General features: G+C 38.8%; 1 protein-coding gene across 1 annotated transcript; it reads right to left on the bottom strand.

Annotated features, from left to right (window-relative positions):
* Window positions 1-334: 334 nt before the first annotated feature.
* On the bottom strand, window positions 335-20,901 carry BPNT2 (3'(2'), 5'-bisphosphate nucleotidase 2). Its single transcript, XM_068932659.1, has 5 exons — window positions 20,282-20,901; window positions 10,120-10,279; window positions 9,069-9,164; window positions 7,049-7,210; window positions 335-5,681 (listed from the first exon to the last, which is right to left on the bottom strand). Exons 1-5 carry the CDS (start codon window positions 20,666-20,668, stop codon window positions 5,410-5,412), a joined length of 1,077 nt encoding a protein of 358 aa, XP_068788760.1. The 5' UTR covers window positions 20,669-20,901; the 3' UTR covers window positions 335-5,409.
* Between the last annotated feature and the right edge of the window lie 59 nt (window positions 20,902-20,960).

Below are 20,960 nucleotides of genomic sequence, written 5' to 3'. Positions count from 1 at the left end.
GTGACATAGCACAGGTTGTTTGCACTGTTGGCAGAAGTTGAGCTCTTTAGAACTTAACTTACTGTTTGTTCTTTACTGTGCTTACTTCTGCTCACACTGAAAGAGGTGGGAATTCTGCTACTGCCTTCAATAAAATCAGGCATTTTACATTGAGCCAGTGGAGCCTCTTTCACGAGCAAAGCTCTGTACTTGGAAGGACAGAAGTGACAAATGCTTGTAACAGAACACTGAAAAGCTGTTCTCTTCTCCTCCCTTTTAAGATAATTTAACTTGTACCCCCTAAGTCTACCTGCATCTTTTCTGGATGTTCAGCATTATTACACCAACAATCACATAAAACTTTAAGCGGCATTTATTTTATTGTAATCTATCACATTTTTGGTAGGATCAACACCTTAGACCTTGGTTTAAAACATTAACTGTTTTAGGATAAAGTGGACTGGGTAGTTTGCTGCCTTGATCCTTTATTTCTTGGACTGTTTCCACCTCTGAGCTCTCCTTTTTCTTGCTCACATGGAATAAAAAAGGAGCAAGGATCAGGAAGCAATAGGAGAATGAGGAACAGCAAAGAAAAAAGTGGCTACCAATTGCTGGCTCCAGAGATAAGAACCCCAGAGGGAAACTCAGAGAAGCTGAAAAAGCTAGCATGACACCTGAAAACCATGAAGTTTAGGGCTTCAACAGTCTCTCGATACGAACTGTGAATGACATTAGCTACCTGCAAGGGGGGAAACACACTTCCAGCAGGTGCTACCACTTCATTATAACAGCTGCCATATAGAAGATGTAGTTCAAAAGTCAAGCAATCTTTATGAGTCCTCAGAGTTAATGCAATCTTGTCTCAGCAAGTTAAATCAAAATGAACTGGATATAGAGTAGTTTTATCACTCAGGATGGTAGGTCAGAAGATAAGTTATGAATGGGACTTTGGCAATGTCAAATTTACAATTATGAAAAGTCCTAAATCTCTATAACAATAAAGCACTGAGGAAGACTCAACCTGAAAGGAAGCCATTCAGGCTTTCCTTGGCTGGAGGCATTCTTCCCTCCCATCCTGCTAGAGTTTAAAAAGCATGGAGGTATTTATCTATGGTTAGTTAAATCTTAACTGTATGGTTATTTAAACTCTGAAGCAAAAGAGAAATACTAACAATGAAATTTACAGCAAGAAATGGAAATGCTCTCTCCTACAAGTTCTCTAGCACAGCTGCCTGCTTCTTCCCTCTCCAATTTTCTGGTTTACTTAGAAAATAGACTCACAAAGAGGTAGGGCATAACTAGGGGGACAGTACCCTATAAAAACAGTTTTGCCATCACAGAAATTGCAACTGGAACTACACCCCTGTGACAAAGCCTCGGCTGGTGTAACGCACAACAGGCTCAGCTTAATACTTAGCCACTTCTCATTGCATTACTCCAGGGGGTGCAGACTGTTTAATACTCCTGTTAAACCAGGAGTATTATAGTGCTGTTGTTTAACTCCAACAGATATAATAGGATTGCAAAGATGTTGGGAGATCGGATGTTCTCAATTAATGAGAACAATCTATAAATAAGCAGATATGAACTCCAGTGAAGACTCCCCTTCATATTTCTGATCTTCAACCACTGACCATTAAAAGGAGAACAAATCAACCAAAAAAAAGCCTTCTCAAATCTGAAGCAAATCAGAAAAATATGTCTTCAGGGGAGCTACTCTAGCGACTGTAACGATGATAAAATAAAAGTAAATATATGAAACAATATCACTGGATGACTTCTCTGCTTCACTTACATGGTTAAATTCATTATTCAAGCTCTCTCTGCTAACTATTTTCACTATTTTTGTGTGCTCTGTAGATCAGACCAAACCGTGCTTATTTAATTCATCTGTAAGAGTTTGGCAAATATGTGGAACTAGAAATCATTTAAGTACAATTTTCAATCCTTTTATTTCCGTGTCAATGTATTTAGAAAAACATTCATTTAAGGAATGTAAGTTAGGATTCTTGGTACAGTACTAGGTATCATCTATGCTACCATCCACTCTTTTTAGCCGATTGTTAAAAAATGGCTTTAGAATAATTTCACTTGCAATCACCTTCATCATAATACACAAACAAAAACCAAAGCTAAAACAATACATTCTCTTACTTTCCTTGTTTGGAGCTAGAATGATACAGTGAAAGTTTTTTGTTTGTTTTTTTGTTTTTTCTTTTTTTAAGAAAAAACATACTTTTGTAGGACCCACTTATGCTGTGCTATTGTTTTAAGTACCATCCCTAAAAGTGGTTTGATGGTTTTATGTGGAAGAGGCTAGAACACAAAGAACAATGTTCTAGCCCTGCAGTGAGATGTTATGATATGATTTCCTAGCATTCTGGGCACAAATTTAAGTCACATCCATACAGGAGAAAAAAAAACATATAGTCAAGCCAGAACAGCAAAGTGTTTTAAAACATTGTAAACATGGTCAAAGGAATAGCATATACTGGGTATTAATATTATACCTACAAATATCCAAGAGTGAGGAAACACATGCACTAAGCAAACACTTTTAAATACTTCCTGGCCTGTGCAAAAGTTGCATTTATTGTAAAATGACAATACCAGAAGATGATATTCACCAGCAGCCTGACTATACTCATATCAAAGAAGCTGCTCTTCAGGCTAGACTGGGAGATTCCAAGCATCACCTTAGATCTCGGCTGTGGAAAAGCTGTACGTGCTCAGACTGTGCCAGCAGCACTTATCTAGGCACCTCAGTTTCATCTCCTCCTTTCCTTTTAGCAGAAGTGAGCATGGTCCACAGAGTCCAAAACTGAAAGGTAGTAAGTGCTATGATTCAGTGCAATAAAGCACTTTAGGATATAATCAGGTCTCAACAAGCTTAAGTCCTCCTGGTGAAAGATGAGATATTTTAGCCAGCAAATGGGAGGATGGAAAGGGGGGCTAAAGTGTATCTTTATACCTTCTTTATCTTCCTAGGGAAAAATTAATTAGGCAAATACTGCTGTTAACTGCTGTGTACCTTCAACTAAGATGCAAGTAAGCTCAAGATATGCAATCTTAACCTAGTCTTCATTTCTCATGTGGAAACCAAGTCTGACCACAGCTTATGCAAGGAAGTGACAGTCATACGCAAAATAAAAGCAGTCACACTTCCATGAGGAAAGATTACACACACTTTCAACCTGAATGCAAAACAATCATCTCCTACGAGCTTTATCTTATTGTCTCTTTGAATGCTGTGCATTCACCCTTAGTGACACACTCAGGTTTTTATAATAGGCTACTATGACTATTTCTCATATCTAAATTTTAACCCATATTGTTTAACTAATAAACAGAAGGGCTGCCCTTTTATCAGGCTTTAAGTCACTCACAGCAGCCAGAAAGGGGGGGGGGGGGGGGGAAGCTGCAGTTTTCTTGTAAAATGTTACTAAAGCCTTGACAAATATCTAGATTTTTGTTCTTCATTAAGATTTGGAAGCTCAACAAGTTTCAAAATAAATTAGCCCCTTTTTAATAAGGGTATATTCACTTATTTGTTGTGGCATTCAGCAGTTTATTTAACTTAAAAACTGGAAGCTGAGTTGCTTTGTTTGTATATTATCTACACATGTAAAAGCTATTCTTGAATAGCAGCAATAGTGAAAAATTTGGGCAAAAAGTAGTATCACAAAAAAACTACCCGTACCAAAAGGCTAGCAGGACTAAGTTTCAGTCTACTTTGCCTGTAAGTTTACAAAATAAAACTAACTGAAAGTTTGTATCTGTAGCTGGGTAACATCTGAGGAGGTCCTTCGGAACAGTAAGCACTAGCTAGAAGTTAACAGTATTAAAAGTGGTATGACATGCACCACTACTGAAGTAGAGGGAGAATCCCTGTTTTTAATCAGAACAGCAATAGATGAAAAATTTAAGACATTTACCACAGAACATTTACCAGGGGAACATGAATTTGCTTTAAACAGACTATGCTTATACTGAATAACCTTCAAATGGAAAATGTTTGTATTAAATAAGAATTTTAGCTTTCTTGAAGAGATATGGGAAGCTTATCCTTTGATATGCAGACAACCCGTACATTTTAACTTCCTGAAGTCCTTTTAGAGGGGTTGAAAGGACAATGTTAGAGATAGTTACATTTTCAGCAGATAGAAGTCCACACATTTTAGAGATGCAACAATTTGTCATTTGATATCAAAGGGGCTATGTTCTGTTCTGTGTATACTGGACTCAATTTCAAAAACCTTTATTGAATAATGCTGTCACCCTCCTGTACTTCAAATGCTACATACTCTACAAACTTACTTAAACTAAATTTAGAGTTATAGGAAAATGGTCTTATGCATTGTGCTAATTTCCACAAATCAAGTAACCACAGACTCTTCAGAACGACTCAAGAGCTTTATACAGACACAAATGCCCCTTAAGCTAGGGGACAAAGGTCATTCTGGGGTTCTAAAAAAATTGCTGGTTTATATCTTATTTTGTAAATGAAAACAATCAACCAACTCATTATTCCCATCAAACTCATTCCATATGACCTCGCCCAGTGAAAAAAAATACATATCGAAGGAAAAGGCTGCTTCTGTAGGTATAAACACCAAATGATGAACAAGTCCTACGTTAGAGAAAAATCTAGCATGCACCTTCAACACTGTACACAGAAATCAAAGACAAGAATTGTTAAAAATTATACAAGGAAACATTGCCTTCTTTTAAAAAGGAATATGGAAATAATTACACTGATTAATAAAACACTAATATTCACAACTCATCTGAACTAAACTGGTTTACATCTTCAGGAAAATGTCAAAATAATACAGAACATTTTTTTTTCCCTCTTAAAAAGCAGAAAGAGTGCCACTCTATCAAAGATAAATTGTTGCTGTATATAAATTTGTGTCAGCCTTCTTGTGCTTTCTGTTCAGGGGATATAAAACACAGGGTTATATTTCCTGCTAAGTTTTTTTACGGTTATCAAATGGTTATATAAATCAATCTTTTTTCCTACCTAATTCATTATGGAGCTGCTAAAACTACAGTAACACGATGTAAAAGGTACCAAGAAATTCCTGTGAGAACTACTTAAGTTATTTTATGAACCAATTTGGACTTTCCTTTTAGTTCACCTATATTCCCAAATACATGCTGTATATGCACCTTGAGTAAAAGAACTGCATGAAAACAGTCCAAAAAATAAGATATGGAAACTGAGGTGTGAGGCAGTCACCTTTCTACTTCCATTTTTTCCCCCCCCCAAATAACACCACTCAAGCAACCCAATGCACTCTATAGTCCTCAAACCCACACCAAATTGCTTTGCTGTGCATCTTTCCCTGCAGGTTTTCACACCTGCTTCTTCAGACAGAGCATGTGGAGACTACAAAAGCATGACTTGTACTTCTCCACCAGCCAAGTTTATTTGCGTGATGTTTTTTCCAGATTTGGAAGTTTTTCAATCAGTGCTTTATGGTTCACGTTGATACTGGCTATAAGTCCTCCCTCATTGCCATCTGAGCCAGTGTAACTAATTTCTTCACCAGCCAGGGTAGTCATATGGCCACCCAATGCCCTCAACACAGCATTTCCAGCACATATGTCCCACTTCTTAATATATGTGACATGGATATACACATCAGCTTCTTCTTGATTCTTTTCAGCCACATCAAGGAGGGCCAGCACTTTATAACCTAGAAGAAATGAGCAGAAGTAACAAAAGTTAACAAAATATTAAGCTTCCCAATTCATCACAAAGAATAAATCTGGTAAGTGTTAACAGCATGCACATGGAAGATTTAGGAAAACAGTGTTCTCAACTACATCATGCTAGTCCAGTATAACAGCGGAGGCACTAATAACCTCTGTTGTTTGCTGTTTGACCTACAGAGAAGGCTTAAAAATCAATATTGTTCCCCCGAACCACTATTGAAACGTAGGGCATTTGGACATGTTCTTCTTAAGATAGTTTTTATCAATGTGTTACATAAAAGTACCTAGAGACACCTTAAAAGAACAAGACTATAAACTGAAATACTGTTTCACTGTTAGGCTTATTCCCCTCTATCATCCATTGTGCAGTTCATTAGTCACTGCTCATAGTCAGCGTTCCTCATTTTATAGAAATTTTTCAATTGCTCAGCCAACATCTGTTTTATTAAACTTTTCCTCCCTTTCTTTTTCGTCTTATCCAGAGTCAAACCTAGAAGAATATCTACCTACAATCAGTTATACTTTCATCTCCTCTGCTATCATAAGAAAATTCATTTAGATTCATTGTTACAGCCAGAGCTGCTCACCTATGCACAATCTTATTGACTAAACTTTCTAAAAGGAAGCTCAGATTTTTCATATTAGACATGGAAAGATACACTTCCATAAAATTCACATTTTGCATGGATTTTACAAGGCTTTAAAATAGGTACTACTTCATGCTGGTGCCTCACATATTTGCACTCTGCCAATAACACGTGCAAGGATATCGTGTAAGGTTAAATAAAAGCTCTTTGGACTAGATGCTGGACAGATAACAACAAAAAACAATAGAATTTAGTGATACTAGTTTTTTATTTTGACAGTAATGCAAGCACTACTACCAATGTTTAGCGAATTTCTCAACAAAAAAAAAAAGAAAACCAAAAACAAAAAAAAAAAAAACAAAAAACATACTACTAGTTAATTAACAGCTAATAGATTCTCTTCTGTGATTCTATATTTGGTCACATATTCTTTTTCCCTCCACAAACACATCGCTGCCTTCCGTGAATGCCCATAAACGCATTCAGTAAAAGGACCAAAATAACACTGCTGGTCCAAGATTAGATTCACATACTAACCAACCTGTGGATAGCTTGAAGCCTGAACTAGGTTTCCATTTAGGGTTTTATGTAAAGGGGAAACAGTGTTCCTACTGCCAAGTGCTCACTTTTTGGGGTGCAAACAACAAAGGATAAGAAGAGAAAGGGGGCATGCCACAGTTGCATCCTTTTTGTCTAACATCTGCTAGCCAGTTAAACCATTTGGAAGCAATAAGAGGGATAGCATGCTTAAGGAACCAAACCTGCTCCACCAGCGGGGATTATCACAGTTTTATTTCCAAATGTCTGCCGTGCAACCTGCTCTACTTTTCCTGCATGAGAGCGAGATACAATAATCCTCGGGGTTTTCTCATTGTAGGACGAACGAGCTTTTACATTTGACCCGCCATCCACCATAGCCCAGGCTACAAAAGAAACACAAGTTCAGGTAAGCTTTATAAAAGGCAATCGCTGTTGTTAAGCGTAAAGTTAAAAGTCTACTTATCCAAGAAAATGAAAGTGATGCCTCTGAATTAAATTCTGTTAGATATAATATTGAAAGTTGAGGCTGACAGAGAAGAAAGGGGCGCGTGCCCATGCGTGCACATGAGTGGAAGAGAAAAAAAAACAGCTGCCCACACAAACACGCACTTTTGTGCATATGGCATTATCCCACGCCTGGCTATTCCTGTGTGAGACTTTAAAAAAAAAAAAAAAAAGAAAAACATAGTAAGAGGAAAAAAACCTCAAGAAGCAATATTTAGAACGTGCACTTGTAAAGCCACCAAAGTTAAGAGGGTGGCTTTGAGTCAGAAAGAGATCCAATATTTCCTCAAATACCTTTGTTTTAAAAGCAAAATAACCCGACTGCTCTTCAAAGCAGAGAGCGTAAATGTTATCTTAAATCATTTTGTTCAGAAGGACAGTAATACCAAGGAAGGATATGAAAACATTTCACAGTGTGTGTTTTAGAGGACTGGATTTAGAATACACAACCTCCCTCTTGCTTTATTACGAGTTTCAAAGCCAAACTTGGTAGGTGGCATCCCCTAACCATTAATTTGACACTTACTTAGCAGACTAACCAGCAATTTCATCTCACTAGAGGGCTAGATTGTATACCAACAGACTAAGCTATGTGTAATAACAATACTGACTGCCCCTATTGCTTTGTATTTGTGGGGTACTATTAGGAAAAATTCTGTTGACAACAGATTCGTATTTCCAGCTTAGGAAAAACATATTCTTCAGGTGGAATGACAGATTCATTGCATTTCCTCTGATATCATGTCTGAAGATGCCAAATTTTATTACTGTTAAAGGAGATAAATTTTCATATTTATATTAGTGATGAAAAAAATTTCTTCAGATATAAGATGATACTTAGAATATATGTGTAAAAAAGCTCAAGAAACTTAAAGAATATCAAAATATAGCACATACTAAAGTGACTGGAATTTAAGACAACATTTAAGGAAAGCAAGGTATTTAGCACAAAATATTGAGTTTTCAGTAGGCAAGAAGACAGACCTAAAGCAAATAAACAAAAAAAATACATTTATTGAAACATTCTTAGTTCCTGTATCAGAGCTACTGCATAACTTCAAAACTCTAGAGGTCAGTATTGCCTAAGGGGAAAAATGAGAACAGAAACTCGTTTCAACTATATGATATATAAGATATGAATACTGAAACGACTTTGAATCACTCAGAAATGGTTGTACACACACACTGCCAAACTTGCAGCCATCCTCACTGGCACATCATTAGTATCAAAGATCAGGTCAGCCTCATGCATTTTAAAGTATGCCAGACAATCAATAAGGCTGCAAGGAACAGTCTTGCCAAAAGCATAAACACAGTTGTCATTAATATCTTTATCTGTCTTTGTTATTCACACTGAATAAACACCAGCTCCTGGGTGCAATTTCACACTCCCAAGTATTTCTGCTGAATGAGCTGGATGAGCAAAGCACTACTCTGTTCAAGAGTAACAACACACAAAAGGTCAGTATGCGTGAGCTTCATTTTCTTTGGTTTGTTATAAGCATTCCTGTTTGAAAAGATCTCATTTGTCAAATGTAGTTTCAGGGTTTTTTTCTTTAATGCATCATTTTTACGTTAAACATGGACAACATTTTCCATTGTGTAAAACATATAGCACAGAAAACATTTGCAGCTCTAATTCCAAGGTCTACAACAGTGCTATTTTGCACCAGGTTTATTTTTTCATTACATCTGCAGATCCATCTGAGTTAGAAATGTGTAAAGTTATAAAAGTACCTGTATATGCCGAGAAAGGCTTGTGTATCACTCCTATTACGGGTTTACCATTTACAGCCACACAAACCATTGTTGTGACATACTGTCGAAGATCCTCTGTGGGCAAAATGAGAAAATAAGGATGTTTACAATCAGATGTGAAGAATAAAAAGGAAAATAGACCTGAGAAAGACATGTTGTTCTTTGAAAACTAGCTGGCATTCCAAATTCCACCTTTTACAATTGTGCAACTTGGTCGTATCTTTAAGTCACCCTACGGTTATCAAAAGACGTAAAAGATTCTCCACTTTTCCAGTAATTCTTCCGGTTCCGTAGATATACCCTATACTCTTGCCAGAGCTAATGCTAATAGTAATATCTTATGCAGTATGTACTTTCATTAAAAGATATATGCACTCAAATTCTCCTTTCTATGCCCCTTGTCCTAACCTCTATTAGCTCAATGCTGAAAATTCAGACATTAAAGAATAATCACATGAAAAGGTGATTATATCAATGAAATACTAGCAAAAACATAACCACTAGGTGGTGTTTGTTTTGAAGTACTCATGACTTAGAATTTTATTTGTATTGCCTTAAGTTGCTTATGTGACATCTCAGATTTTTGAAAAAGAAGACTGAATTATATATTAAAAAAAACAAAAAGCTTTGTTTCTCAAGTAGGATATTCATTTATTTTTTCCTTTAGAAGAATAAAGAATATTCTGAGATATTTAATGTTTCCACAATAACAACTGAAATAAATGAAATGTGTAATCCCTAACTAAATCCATAAATGACAGTTACCATTTATTTTATTTTTACCATTTATTTACCATTTATTTACTTAGTTACAAGGAATATGAATTTCAGAGCTGGCACCTATGAAAGTGAACACTAGAGTCTGACAACTAGAGAGGTTTCATTTTACAATTTGTTCAAATAAATCATACTACTTTTGATGTAATATACTTTAACAAGAGTTGCCATTTGAAACACTTACTATTTTGTCTCCAGTACAAAAGGCAGACATCAGAATTACACATATGATTTGCCAACAAGATTCAGCTACCTGTGTATTCTTGTGTAGCATCTAACGGATCAATCCAGACAGTAACACTTTCTGCTGGAACCTCTTTAGGTTGTATTTTTTTCTTTATATCTTCAGGAATACTACGATCCCAAGAGACCGTCTCCTGATCGGCTGCATCAACATGTTCTTCAGAATTTATCTATGATAAGACAACAAAAGCAGATGCATTAACTCATCAAATGTAATAACTGTGGTACTGGAAAAATTAAAGGTTTTTTTCCTATCTTTTCTTTCTTCCTTCATCTCAAGCTAAAACAGCATGAACTGGTTATTTTCAGCAATTGATAAGTTATTAACATCACATGGCAAGCAATAAAAAACTGGAATTCTAAATTTTGCTGTGAATCACACCATAGTTGGACATCATTTGTTTGCCTACAGTTCTTCTTACTGAATGTTCTCACAGTATGAATTGCATTTTTAAAATCAAACGTTAAAAGCAGTTACTTCAGAGATCACAGGAAGAACGTTTTATCCTGGATAATCACAAGGTATACAGTTATAGTAGCAGTCTAATATTCCAACCAATGGAGAATCCTATACATAGATCACCTGATGCAGACTGAAACATACAGATACTTTACCAACAAATAATTTGCAACTGTAGTATAATAACATATAGGAGTAGGAATCCTAGATACCGTTCCTGCTTTTGGAATTGAATTACGACCTGTGATTTAAGCAGCTCAACTGGATGTAACCTTTTTACAACTGTTGAATATATATTTTATTTTACAAATAAGTTAATAGCATTCCACACCTACCTTTAGGGTAGGTTAGGCTGACAACCTAAGAAGGCCTGAAAGGAACATTTATAAACAGCAGTCAAAGGTCATATTTAAGCTTATTGTCACTTGCTGGTTATCTTAATGAATTTTATTCTGCACTAGAGGGCATTTCAATCTCCATGCAGAACAGAGTTTGTTAAATCAATGGAATACATGTCCCACTCTGCTGAAATAAGGTGTATTGGGTTTTGCAGAACGTTCCTTAATTTTAACTGAAGTGGAAAGTTATTTTCAGATCACAAGAGATGCAGTTATCATAGAATATTGTACATAATGATCTCTCATGTCACAAAATATCATATAAGCTTGCAGGAAGAATTACTGGTAAATAAGGGTCAATCCCTGAAAACATACGAACCACAGCTCACTACCATTACGGGTGTGGCTTACGAGGATGGGGGGGGGGGGGTTGCAATGCAACTGGGCATAAGTAATGCCAACAAGCATTTAGATAGATCCATCCCATTTACTTTTAGCACCTCAGTTATATTAGGAGACCAGCATTTCTACACTCCTTCTACAGCTCAGAAAAGGAAGGCATTGTTACTGTACCTTTCAAGCTTTAGCCTGAGTGAACCCTTCAGAAATGCCTCACTCCACCAATTATTCAGCTACCGTCCAGGGAAAGTAGCAGACGCATGTGAGATGCGGCATGTCTACAGCCTAGAATCACCTATTTCCCTCCATCCACTGCAGATGGAGTCTAGACTATTAGTTCAGACCCAGACATCTGATATTAGAGTAAATACCATCTGACTAAAATAACTTTTGTTGTTACTATAGATGTTGTAGGCAAGTGACACTGAAAGATATAAAAATAAAGAAATGATCACACTATGTTGGAATATAGCAGACTTTGACTCAGTAAGGTATTTACATACTTCACACCACAACAAGAAGAGACATCATACGCTTCAGCTGCAACAGGTTATTAGCAAAGGGTTAAGGGTCATCTGCTCCGAGAGAATTTACAAAAAAAAAAAAAAAAAAACAAACAGAACTGCAGCAACTACAGCCATACACCCTGGCTGTCTTTTGATATAAAACCAGTCTATAAAGTGTTGCGTGCCAACCACAGAGTCCTTGAAGTTGCTGTGACATTTAAAAATTAAACATCTGTCACTGAACAAAAAACCTGCTGATTGTGTTTTCCCCCAGGGGATACAGTCTAGCAAAGTGAACAAGATGAGTTCCACAGACTTGGCAGTTTCAGCACAACCTCCAGCCATTTTTAAGTTCCAGTATAGCATATAACACACCAGCATAAGTGATCTTTTTCTTCAATAGAATAAAGCCTGCTTCCAAAACGTTACAGGGTTGGTTCCAACCCTCAAATGGAAAAATCTCCTGCTAAACTTATTGTTACATTACATAATCTGAAAGGTACTGTTTGCAGAGAAAGATCTACTAGTTCAAATTTTGTAACTTCAGACACGATGCTACAGCATAATAATAGCAGTAATATTGTTAGTATTACTCTCTGCAGTACTACAGACAATAGTAATATAGTTGCAGAGACCCCATTCACTGGTCTGAAGGTCATTCAAAAAAAAAAAAAAACAACTGGATCACTAGCTCTTTCATTCATATTACCATTTACTCCATAGCCTTGGCCGCATATCCTAAAAATCACAGGCCAAGTAGAAATTCATAGCCATTTCAATAACTACAGAGACTATGTTTCTTTTATTTATGGTTAGGAAGCTACATTATGGGTTCTGCAAGACAGGGTTGCTGGAGAAGAGTATCACCAGCCGTTAACACTGGAAACTTCCCTTTCTTAAGCAAGGGAACAAGCCAGGAAGATGAGCCTGTGCGTTAATACAGTAGCATATTTTACTGCTTAACGTTCACCTTCAACTTCTTTGCTGGAAGCCTCTACAGGTTCCCTTCAGTCTTTTCTGAAGTGATATGGAAGGTAGATGACTATATCCCCAGTCTTCACTCAGAAATTAGGAGTAGTTACAGTAGCTAAAGAATCACAATATCAAATGTTTCAGTCAATGAAGCTTGTTCCAGCAAGATACTCTCAGTCAGTTAAACTGCTACTTCAGTGTAAGTAATTATAAAGTTGCAAATTTGCATACTGACTTCCACATACACTAAAAGCTTTAGGAGGAGGCAATGTTGTGTAACAGTCAGATTTAGACAGCAACCCACTCCGCAAGAATTTGAGACAATAAGCAGAAGAGACAAATAAATAGCTATGTAGAGTTAGCCTCCTAATAGCTTTATGTTGTAAAAGCCAGTCTCATAAAGTTCTGTATATTGCCCACTAATACTGAGTTTAACTACCTTTCAGCAATCTTCCCCAATTATATTTAGAGGAAAAGCCCTTCTCACAAAAAAAGAACTGCATCAAATGTGGAGATTTATTAAAAACCATGTAAAATGGTGAAAAGACTACCATTGAAAGGTCAACAAAAAATTCATTGTTATAAGCAAGAGAATCTGACCGCATTTTTCAAGTTTAGAGCTTCTCTAAAATGAGTCGGTAACATGTACGAATCTCACAATGAATGAGGGAAATTGTTCACGAGAGCCAGCAGCAGAGGTTCAATGGAAACACCTGGATCAGAACAAGCTGTGCATTCTACAGCCCAGAAGCATGCTCAGGCCTTGGGAAGCTAACGTCTTAAACGTTCGCTCTCTGCGTGAAATCTGGGACTGCTCGAGAACAAGGGAGACAACTCAGAAGCGTAGTAAAAATCTATGTGGGTAAATTTAGTGATTTGAACAAACAAGCAACAGTCCAGTCGGCATAAAGAATTAAGGGAACCTCACATTGGCTCATTGCCTGTGTGGGGCCATTCCTGACCAGCACTTCGCAAAGTCTTTGTGGCAACACATCACCCTACAAACCTATTTAAACACTAACTAGCTGTCTGTGGCAAAGTGAACAAATTTAATTTTTTCCTGGTTTGAAAAAGTACAGCACAGCTGTAGTTTTGCCTTTGAATCCACCCATTAAAGAGACATTAAACTGCAAATATAAGCTAAAGAAATAAAATGGAGTTTTCTGTTCAAATATTTAAGAGCTGTTTAATGTTTAGTATAGTAATCTTACTAGCTTAGTCAAAACTTTGAGGCTTATTCAATACACAGATATCTTTAACACCAGTTGCTTTCTTTTGAAAGGGTTCTTTAGCAACCTTTTCCTTCTTGGTTTACCACAATACACTACAAAAAAAAAAAGATATCTTTTACAGATGATCTTCTTCATGCCTTTGAAAAAGGCTTAACTTGCTAGAGTCCAGTTTACAAAAGAGTTTAAGTAGGGCAGATGTCGTTATGAAAGGAGAGATTCCAAATACCTATATAAATAAATCTGCTCGTACCATTTTGGAATTCATTTGAAATTAAAATGTCCTATACCTCTGTAATAATGCCACACCACAATGTGGATAATAGAAGCACACATTTTTAAGGCAACAAAAGTCCAGCTGGATAGAAGTTCTACAGTTTCTTCTACTCTCAACTCCATCTTCATTTATTTGAATTACAGTAGGAAGGGACTTCATGCACAAGTAAGCTGACAGTGTGGACAAGGAGGAACATGGAGCTCTAACGGTGCTTATCAAAATTTCATTACATAGGTTTGGTCATTACGCCAGCTAGAAGTAGAATGAAACTAACAGGTTTTGACATATGATAAAGACATCAGATGACAAATCTGCTTCTATTGACTTATGATGAATACAAGTCGGTAAAAAAAGATAAAAACAACAAAAATACAACAAAGGGAACTGTATGAATCATGGAATTCACACAATTTTCAACAGTAATCTGTTAAAACAATTATAATTTAAAAACATTAATAGTAAGAAAGCCATTCACTGGTTAGTTCATCATCATTTTAATAGATGGCAAATTTCTCAGTTACAGTTCCTTACAAACGTAACCACGCAAATTTAACAAAAAGAAAAGGATGACTGGCACATCACAAGAGGTTTTCAACACTATTTGTCATTTTATGAAAACAGGCAAATAAGACCAGATTAGAAGCATATCAATATAATAAAACAGAAACTTTTCTGCTGTTTGTGCTTCACTACATTAACGAGAAACTTAAATCTCCAGACGCTCATCTGGCAGATTAAACAGGCCCAGTACACATACAAGCCAATTCAACTACTTGTAATTACATCTGAAAAGATAATAACAGAGCCCATTACCATAAAATTAAGGGCTTTAATTTCATTTTAGGTACAGAAGGCCAGCATAAATAAATCATCTAGAACCAATTAAAACCCATGTTAAAAGCTGTATCTGCAGACAACACCTATTCATGAGATTTCAGATTAGCATACACATTCTTGTTTTACTTAGAAACCTGCTGGCAGCTGCTAAAATTGTAAGGGTCAGACAGATGTTAATTTTGTTAAAAACCCCAAGAATTGAGGATGACAGTCTTTCCACATGAAGAGACAAATGCAAATTACTGAATTAATTCTGCAGAGCACTGAAACCCTTGTGAAGCTTTTAAGTAGCATTTTGCTTTTTAAATCTACTCCTTAACATATCTGTCCTCCCCACAGAATAATTATCAGATGCAGAGCTTGCCATCTTAGATTAAATTTCAATTTTTTAGTGTGATAAGTGGCATTGTGGTCAGAAGTCTGCAAACAGCAGATTTAAACCTAGGGGGGAAAAAAAAAAAACTAGGTAGCTTGAAAAAGAAGTGCTTCAAGACCCTAATCTTCAAAAAGTGGAAGAATTTAATTTAATTTAAAAGAAAATCTTGATAACAGTACAACTGACAATTTCTTAAATTTCCATTTTAAACAATGATGACAGATTTCAACACTACTATGCACAAACTTGAATTGAGGTAGTTGTATAGTTTACTTTAACTGGGAAAGAGACAGAAGAACCTTCAGATTCAGGGCAGCAGCAAGAGGGATAAAAAGATGATGTCCGAAGAGAAAGCAGTGGGGCAGAAGACAACTCACTGTCTATCACAGTCACAATAAAACAGGAAGAAATGAAAGATATTTCTCCATTCTATATTTATGCTAGAAAGAAAGACCTGTAGCTAACAGAGCTATAGAACGTACATCATGGTGCTGGTCAAAAATAAGCTAAAACTGCAAAACAAAACATGACAGTGAAAGTAAAGCTCAGAATTCATTCAGTCAAGGAAGATTAAGTTTTCATCCTATGAAAAGAAACCACGCTATATTGAAGAAGGAGAACAGTGGAATTAGAATTGTGTGGGCCACTGTAAAGCTGGCATTTTCATAGTCTGAAGATACAGGGACTTTGGCCAAAGTACCGGTTTAAGGAGAACCCCCCAGCTCTGCTAGTCATTCCAGCCTTGTGCTTACGTACACTGTTTGTCCAGATGAACTGATACAGCTTGTTTGTAGGGTCACATTGGATGCGTTCACGTATCACGTTCACAACACTGACTCCTGGACAAGTAGTGTTAGAAAAATGGTAGACCTTGATTTGTGGCGCTAGGATAGCAGCTCTTTTACCAGATAATGCCATTGAAGTCCTTATACTATCAGATCATCTCTTCAATAAGAGAAGTTCTTCTGGACAAAGTACATTAGCACTTACGGGCAAAATGTATTAGCTCTTGGAAATTTCTAACTTTGGATTCAAAGGCAGCTTCTCCAGACCTCCCTCTCTCTCTCTCTAGCAGCAGGGCTGGCTTGAGCCTTACCTTATCCCCATCCCAACCCATCCTATCTCACCACTAGCATGCTAGCACAAGCGTTAAGTGGGGCTACGTGGAGAACTGAACAGAAAAGCAGCTAAGTAACACAGAAAAGATTTTTAAAAACGGAAAGAGAGCAGAGAGGAAGACTTTAGCTGGATCAGCTACTTAACTGCAGTTGTTTGCAGCATTCCACACAGAAGGCAACACTCTGGAGCGCAGGAGCAGGAAACACCTCAAGCCATTAACTGCAGCTGGGGACTTTGTCAAGTGAAACCACTGCATGAAACCACTGCATGAAACGTATTTTAAAATCAGCTGCACAAACCTATTTCATAGAAAATACATACGAATATTCATTGCTGGGTCTTGACTGTGATCAAACAACACTGGGAAACATTTGAGATGACTTACGTGCTCCTTCCTCCCCTGATAAGGACAAAGAGTAGCAGTTCACTTCTGCTTTATCTAATCTTGCTCTTAGAAGTCTTACTATTAGTTTTTGAAAATGCACTCATTTATATCAAATAGAGCAGCTTATGTAAGTAGTAGAGTTTCCCCCTTCCCTTGCAGAGGTTATACTTCTTCTTAAAAGAAAAGACAAGGCAAAACATTTTCGATGATGTTCCTCTTCTCACCCTCAGATTCTGAATGCCATTATTTTATAAATTGGAACTGTCAGGAATCTGATAATTTTTCCATATTTATTTCAACTTCCATAACTGGGAAGTCTAACTCTTCCCTCTTTTGTTAATAACGTAGTCTTAACGGAAGATCTGCTTCAGAAAGACTATCTACCTGCTTTCCTTTACTATGTCAAGCAGCACAATACAGGAAAGACGGTAAATCCCAGACCGCTCACTGACTTAAGTTTACATTGGTCAAATAACTTCTCCCCCCTCGTTATTTTTAAACGCTGGAAAACTACACATTCTTAGAGAATAATCAGTGGATTATTTCCTTTGCATTAAAGGCAGATTTTATTACTGTTTGGGCGGTAGGGGGGGTTGCCAGCTGGGGCACTTGGCACCAGCTCAAACGTCAAGATACCCCTGTTATGCCCATGACTGCCATGATGTGAATAAATAAGCATTTGACATGAGTTTATTCTTGGAATTCTTTGCATTCTTTGTTTGAATTTTTATTTGACAATCCTTTAGTTAGCAGCATCATCTCCAGCAAGAAGAGAGGATTTTTATTTGACTTCAGCAATGGTTTTTTATCTGGAATGTCCCTCTGTACTTAGAGATAATGCTGCTAGCGGAAGCATGATGCCTCTTATAACGTAAGATGCAGTCTTATACTGCTCCACATGAAAGGTGTCTCAAGAAATCCACTTTAATCCTCAGACTCATACCAACTGAACCTATAGGTCTATTCTATGAAATAGTCGCAGCTTTAGGTGTATAATGCTGAAAGCACACAGGAAGGATTTACAGGATGAGATGACCATGTCTCCAGACCTGAGAATGGTACATGTATGTACATGTACAAATGTATCTTGTTTTTTTGATTTGGACAAATGTTTATGAATACATTTTCATCATCGTATAGATTTTTAAGAAGCAGCATGCCTTATTAGTACACACAATTTGCTAGATATTTAAATTACTCATTAGATAATATATTTTTAATCCATATCATATACTCAGAATACTAACTATCTCCAAGCTGACTTGTCAGACGTTAATAACTCTAGATCAGCCGAAAGATTTGTTAGCCAGAAACTTCCTATTCATCCTCAGTGCTCAAGCTCAGTCGGTCAGAGTGAGGGAGGGGGAAGCAGGAGATACCTGCATTTTCTCAGAAGTTCATACTGTGTGTTAGAACACAGCTGTGCTTTTGGAAATACTGTCTTTTTATTTTTTAGTAACAGAGGCACAAGTCAGCTATTTGGAAAATAAAAAATGAATACCAAAGTTTTTGAAAAGAAGTTCAAAGTTAACAGCCTGCAAAAGGAAGCCATGCAAGTCAGAGTCTCATCGCTATGCTCCTTAGGCGCCTGATCAGAATTCACACGCGTAACCACAAACACAGAACAGGTAATATTGTTCAATAAGCTCATGCATGAAAATGTGCAAAGTTCAAGCAGTGATGAGGGCATGTCATAATGCCAAGCTCCACGAGGACACTGAATAGCAAAAGCCACCAGGGGACAATAGATTTTCTTCCCATGACGTATGACTCGTGAAGGTAGCTTGCCCCTGACAGCAACAGTTTTCAAAAACACAGCCTTCATAATTTTTCTGTAGAGGAATGCTAGACAGATCAGGTTTATTTCAAATGCTGGACAATTTGGTGTTTCCTTTAGGTTTCCTACGCAATGTGTTTCATACAGTACTTAAGAAAAAGAAGCCTAAGGAACATCCAAAGTAGTCACTCAAAAACGACTAGGCTGGTGTGCTGATTAGAGCTGTGACTAAACTTAACTGAAAAGGAAAAAAAAACCCAACTACTCTGTTTTTTCTTTCAACCTGTCCAGGAGAAGCATGAGATTATTACCTTTCAAATTCACAGCATGCAGTTTTGCATTATTTAGGGTTTTCCATCAGTTTCAAATAACTATAAGTTAAGGAAATCAGCATCAAGAGACTGAAAAGAAGTTCTCATTTACAGAGAAAGCGGAAGTAAAGTAGACAAAAGGCAAAAGGCATCTAGATATGGTTCTGTTTTGGGTACAATTTAAAACGTTAGACCCAGTTTTTAGAAGGGAAGGCTTGGGGTGCCCTACATCTCTGAAATAAAGTTAAATTCATTTTGCGCCTTGTAGCCAGTCACCCACAGAGTGAGATGGCTGTAACTTTGGGTAAGCCGATCAGCTAACAAGAGCTACAAGACAGCTCTAGTACCCTAACTCTATCTTCTCCACCCTCAAACTCTCAGTCTGTTCTCCCCACTTCTCGCTCTCTCAGTAACATAGAGCAAAAAGGATAATCAAAGAAAATAAGTTAATAGTATATGTTAATCTTAGCATCGCAAACATATACGGAATTGGTGCTATCAAATCATATTTAACCTTAATTAGAGAAATCATAACTCAAAAAGTTTCCATTCTTTGGTGTTTTTTTTTCCCCTCATGCCCATATTATGCTAAATATCTTGCATGGCTTAGCTTATAACCAGTCCTGCTTCTTCTTTCCCTGCAACTTATTTCATCAGCTAACATGTATGAAGTCACATATGGTACAACGGCACTGGCACAAAGTCAGCAAACAGGGGGCGGGAGAAAGAAATATTTCCTGCCTCAAATTACAAAACTCGCATATGACACGTGTCTCTACAACCAGTTTAGTAGAAATCTTAAGCCCCCACGGCACTTGAGGAAAGCAAGCAACAGGGCCTGATGATTTGTTTTAGGGTGTCCACACTTACAAACTTGTAACACCTCAAACGAGGGACGCAACTCGGCAGGAACAAGCTGGGGTGGAAGGTGATGCTGAGGTTTCGCAAACATCGCGAACAGCCCCTCCACAACACCCTCTCTTGGCCGCGTTGCTGCCTGCCGCGCTCCTAGCCGCGGAGGAGGGGCAGAGAGAGGCAGCTGCCCGGGTCTCGCACAGGCCGCTCGGGGCGCAGGGCGGAGGGGAAAGCGGCGCCGGGGGCAGCGCCGCCGCCCTCGCCGCTCAGGGCGGGCTCTGCCGGCCGGGCCGGCGGCAGCGCGGGGCTGGCGGGCGGCCCCGGCACTCACCTGCACGCCGGGGAAGGCGCCCTTCAGCAGGTAGAACATCTTGCGGTTGGAGAGCAGGTCGCCGCTGGTCAGCTTCTCCTCGGCCCCCTCCCGCGTCTTCCCCTTGGCCTTCTCGTTGAGGACGTTGCCCTCGCGGACCCGCTTCACCTCCTCGCCGCCCCTGACGGCGGCCAGCACGGACACGGCCAGCAGCTCCCGCAGGTCCACGGCGCCCGCCGGCGCGGAGCCGCGCGGGGCCTCGGGCCCCCCCGCCGCGGGCTCGCTCAGCATGAAGAAGGCGAAGCGGCCGGCCAGGAAGCCGGAGTAGAGGTGGTAGAGGACGCCCAGCCCCAGGAGGCAGAACACGGCCATGCCGAGGGGGGAGAGGCGGATCCCCATGGGGGCCATGGCCGCCACGGGAGCGCAGCGAGGTGGGCGGCGGCGGCGGCGGGCGGGCTCCGGCGCCGGGCGTTCACCACGGCCCCATGGCGCCGCCGGCACGCCAGGCCACGGCGGCTGCCCTCCTTCGCCCGCGGCGCGGCAGCCAAGGCGGCGGCAGTGCCTCCTGTTGCCGGGCCGGCTCCGGCTCCACGTTCCCCAGCCAGCCGGGGTGAAAGGCAGCGGCCCGTCTGTATCCGGGTTAGGCGGAGGCGGGGCGCCGCGGCGGGGCGCTGCGGCTCGCACTGAGCATGTCCCGGCG

This window comes from Struthio camelus, chromosome 2 (genome assembly GCF_040807025.1).
Source record: "Struthio camelus isolate bStrCam1 chromosome 2, bStrCam1.hap1, whole genome shotgun sequence".
NCBI classification, from domain to species: Eukaryota; Metazoa; Chordata; class Aves; order Struthioniformes; family Struthionidae; genus Struthio; species Struthio camelus.
This window is presented reverse-complemented; position numbering and strand designations above follow the sequence as displayed.

What these genes read in the sequence shown, in the direction of transcription:
- BPNT2 (XM_068932659.1), bottom strand. Translation starts at nt 20,668, where the DNA reads ATGGCCCCCATGGGGATCCGCCTCTCCCCCCTCGGCATGGCCGTGTTC. An exon ending in TGCTACACAAGAATACACAG is followed by an intron (nt 9,165 to 10,119) that starts GTAGCTGAATCT and finishes TTTTGCCCACAG; the next exon opens with AGGATCTTCGACAGTATGTC. An exon ending in AATCCCCGCTGGTGGAGCAG is followed by an intron (nt 5,682 to 7,048) that starts GTTTGGTTCCTT and finishes CATTTCTTCTAG; the next exon opens with GTTATAAAGTGCTGGCCCTC.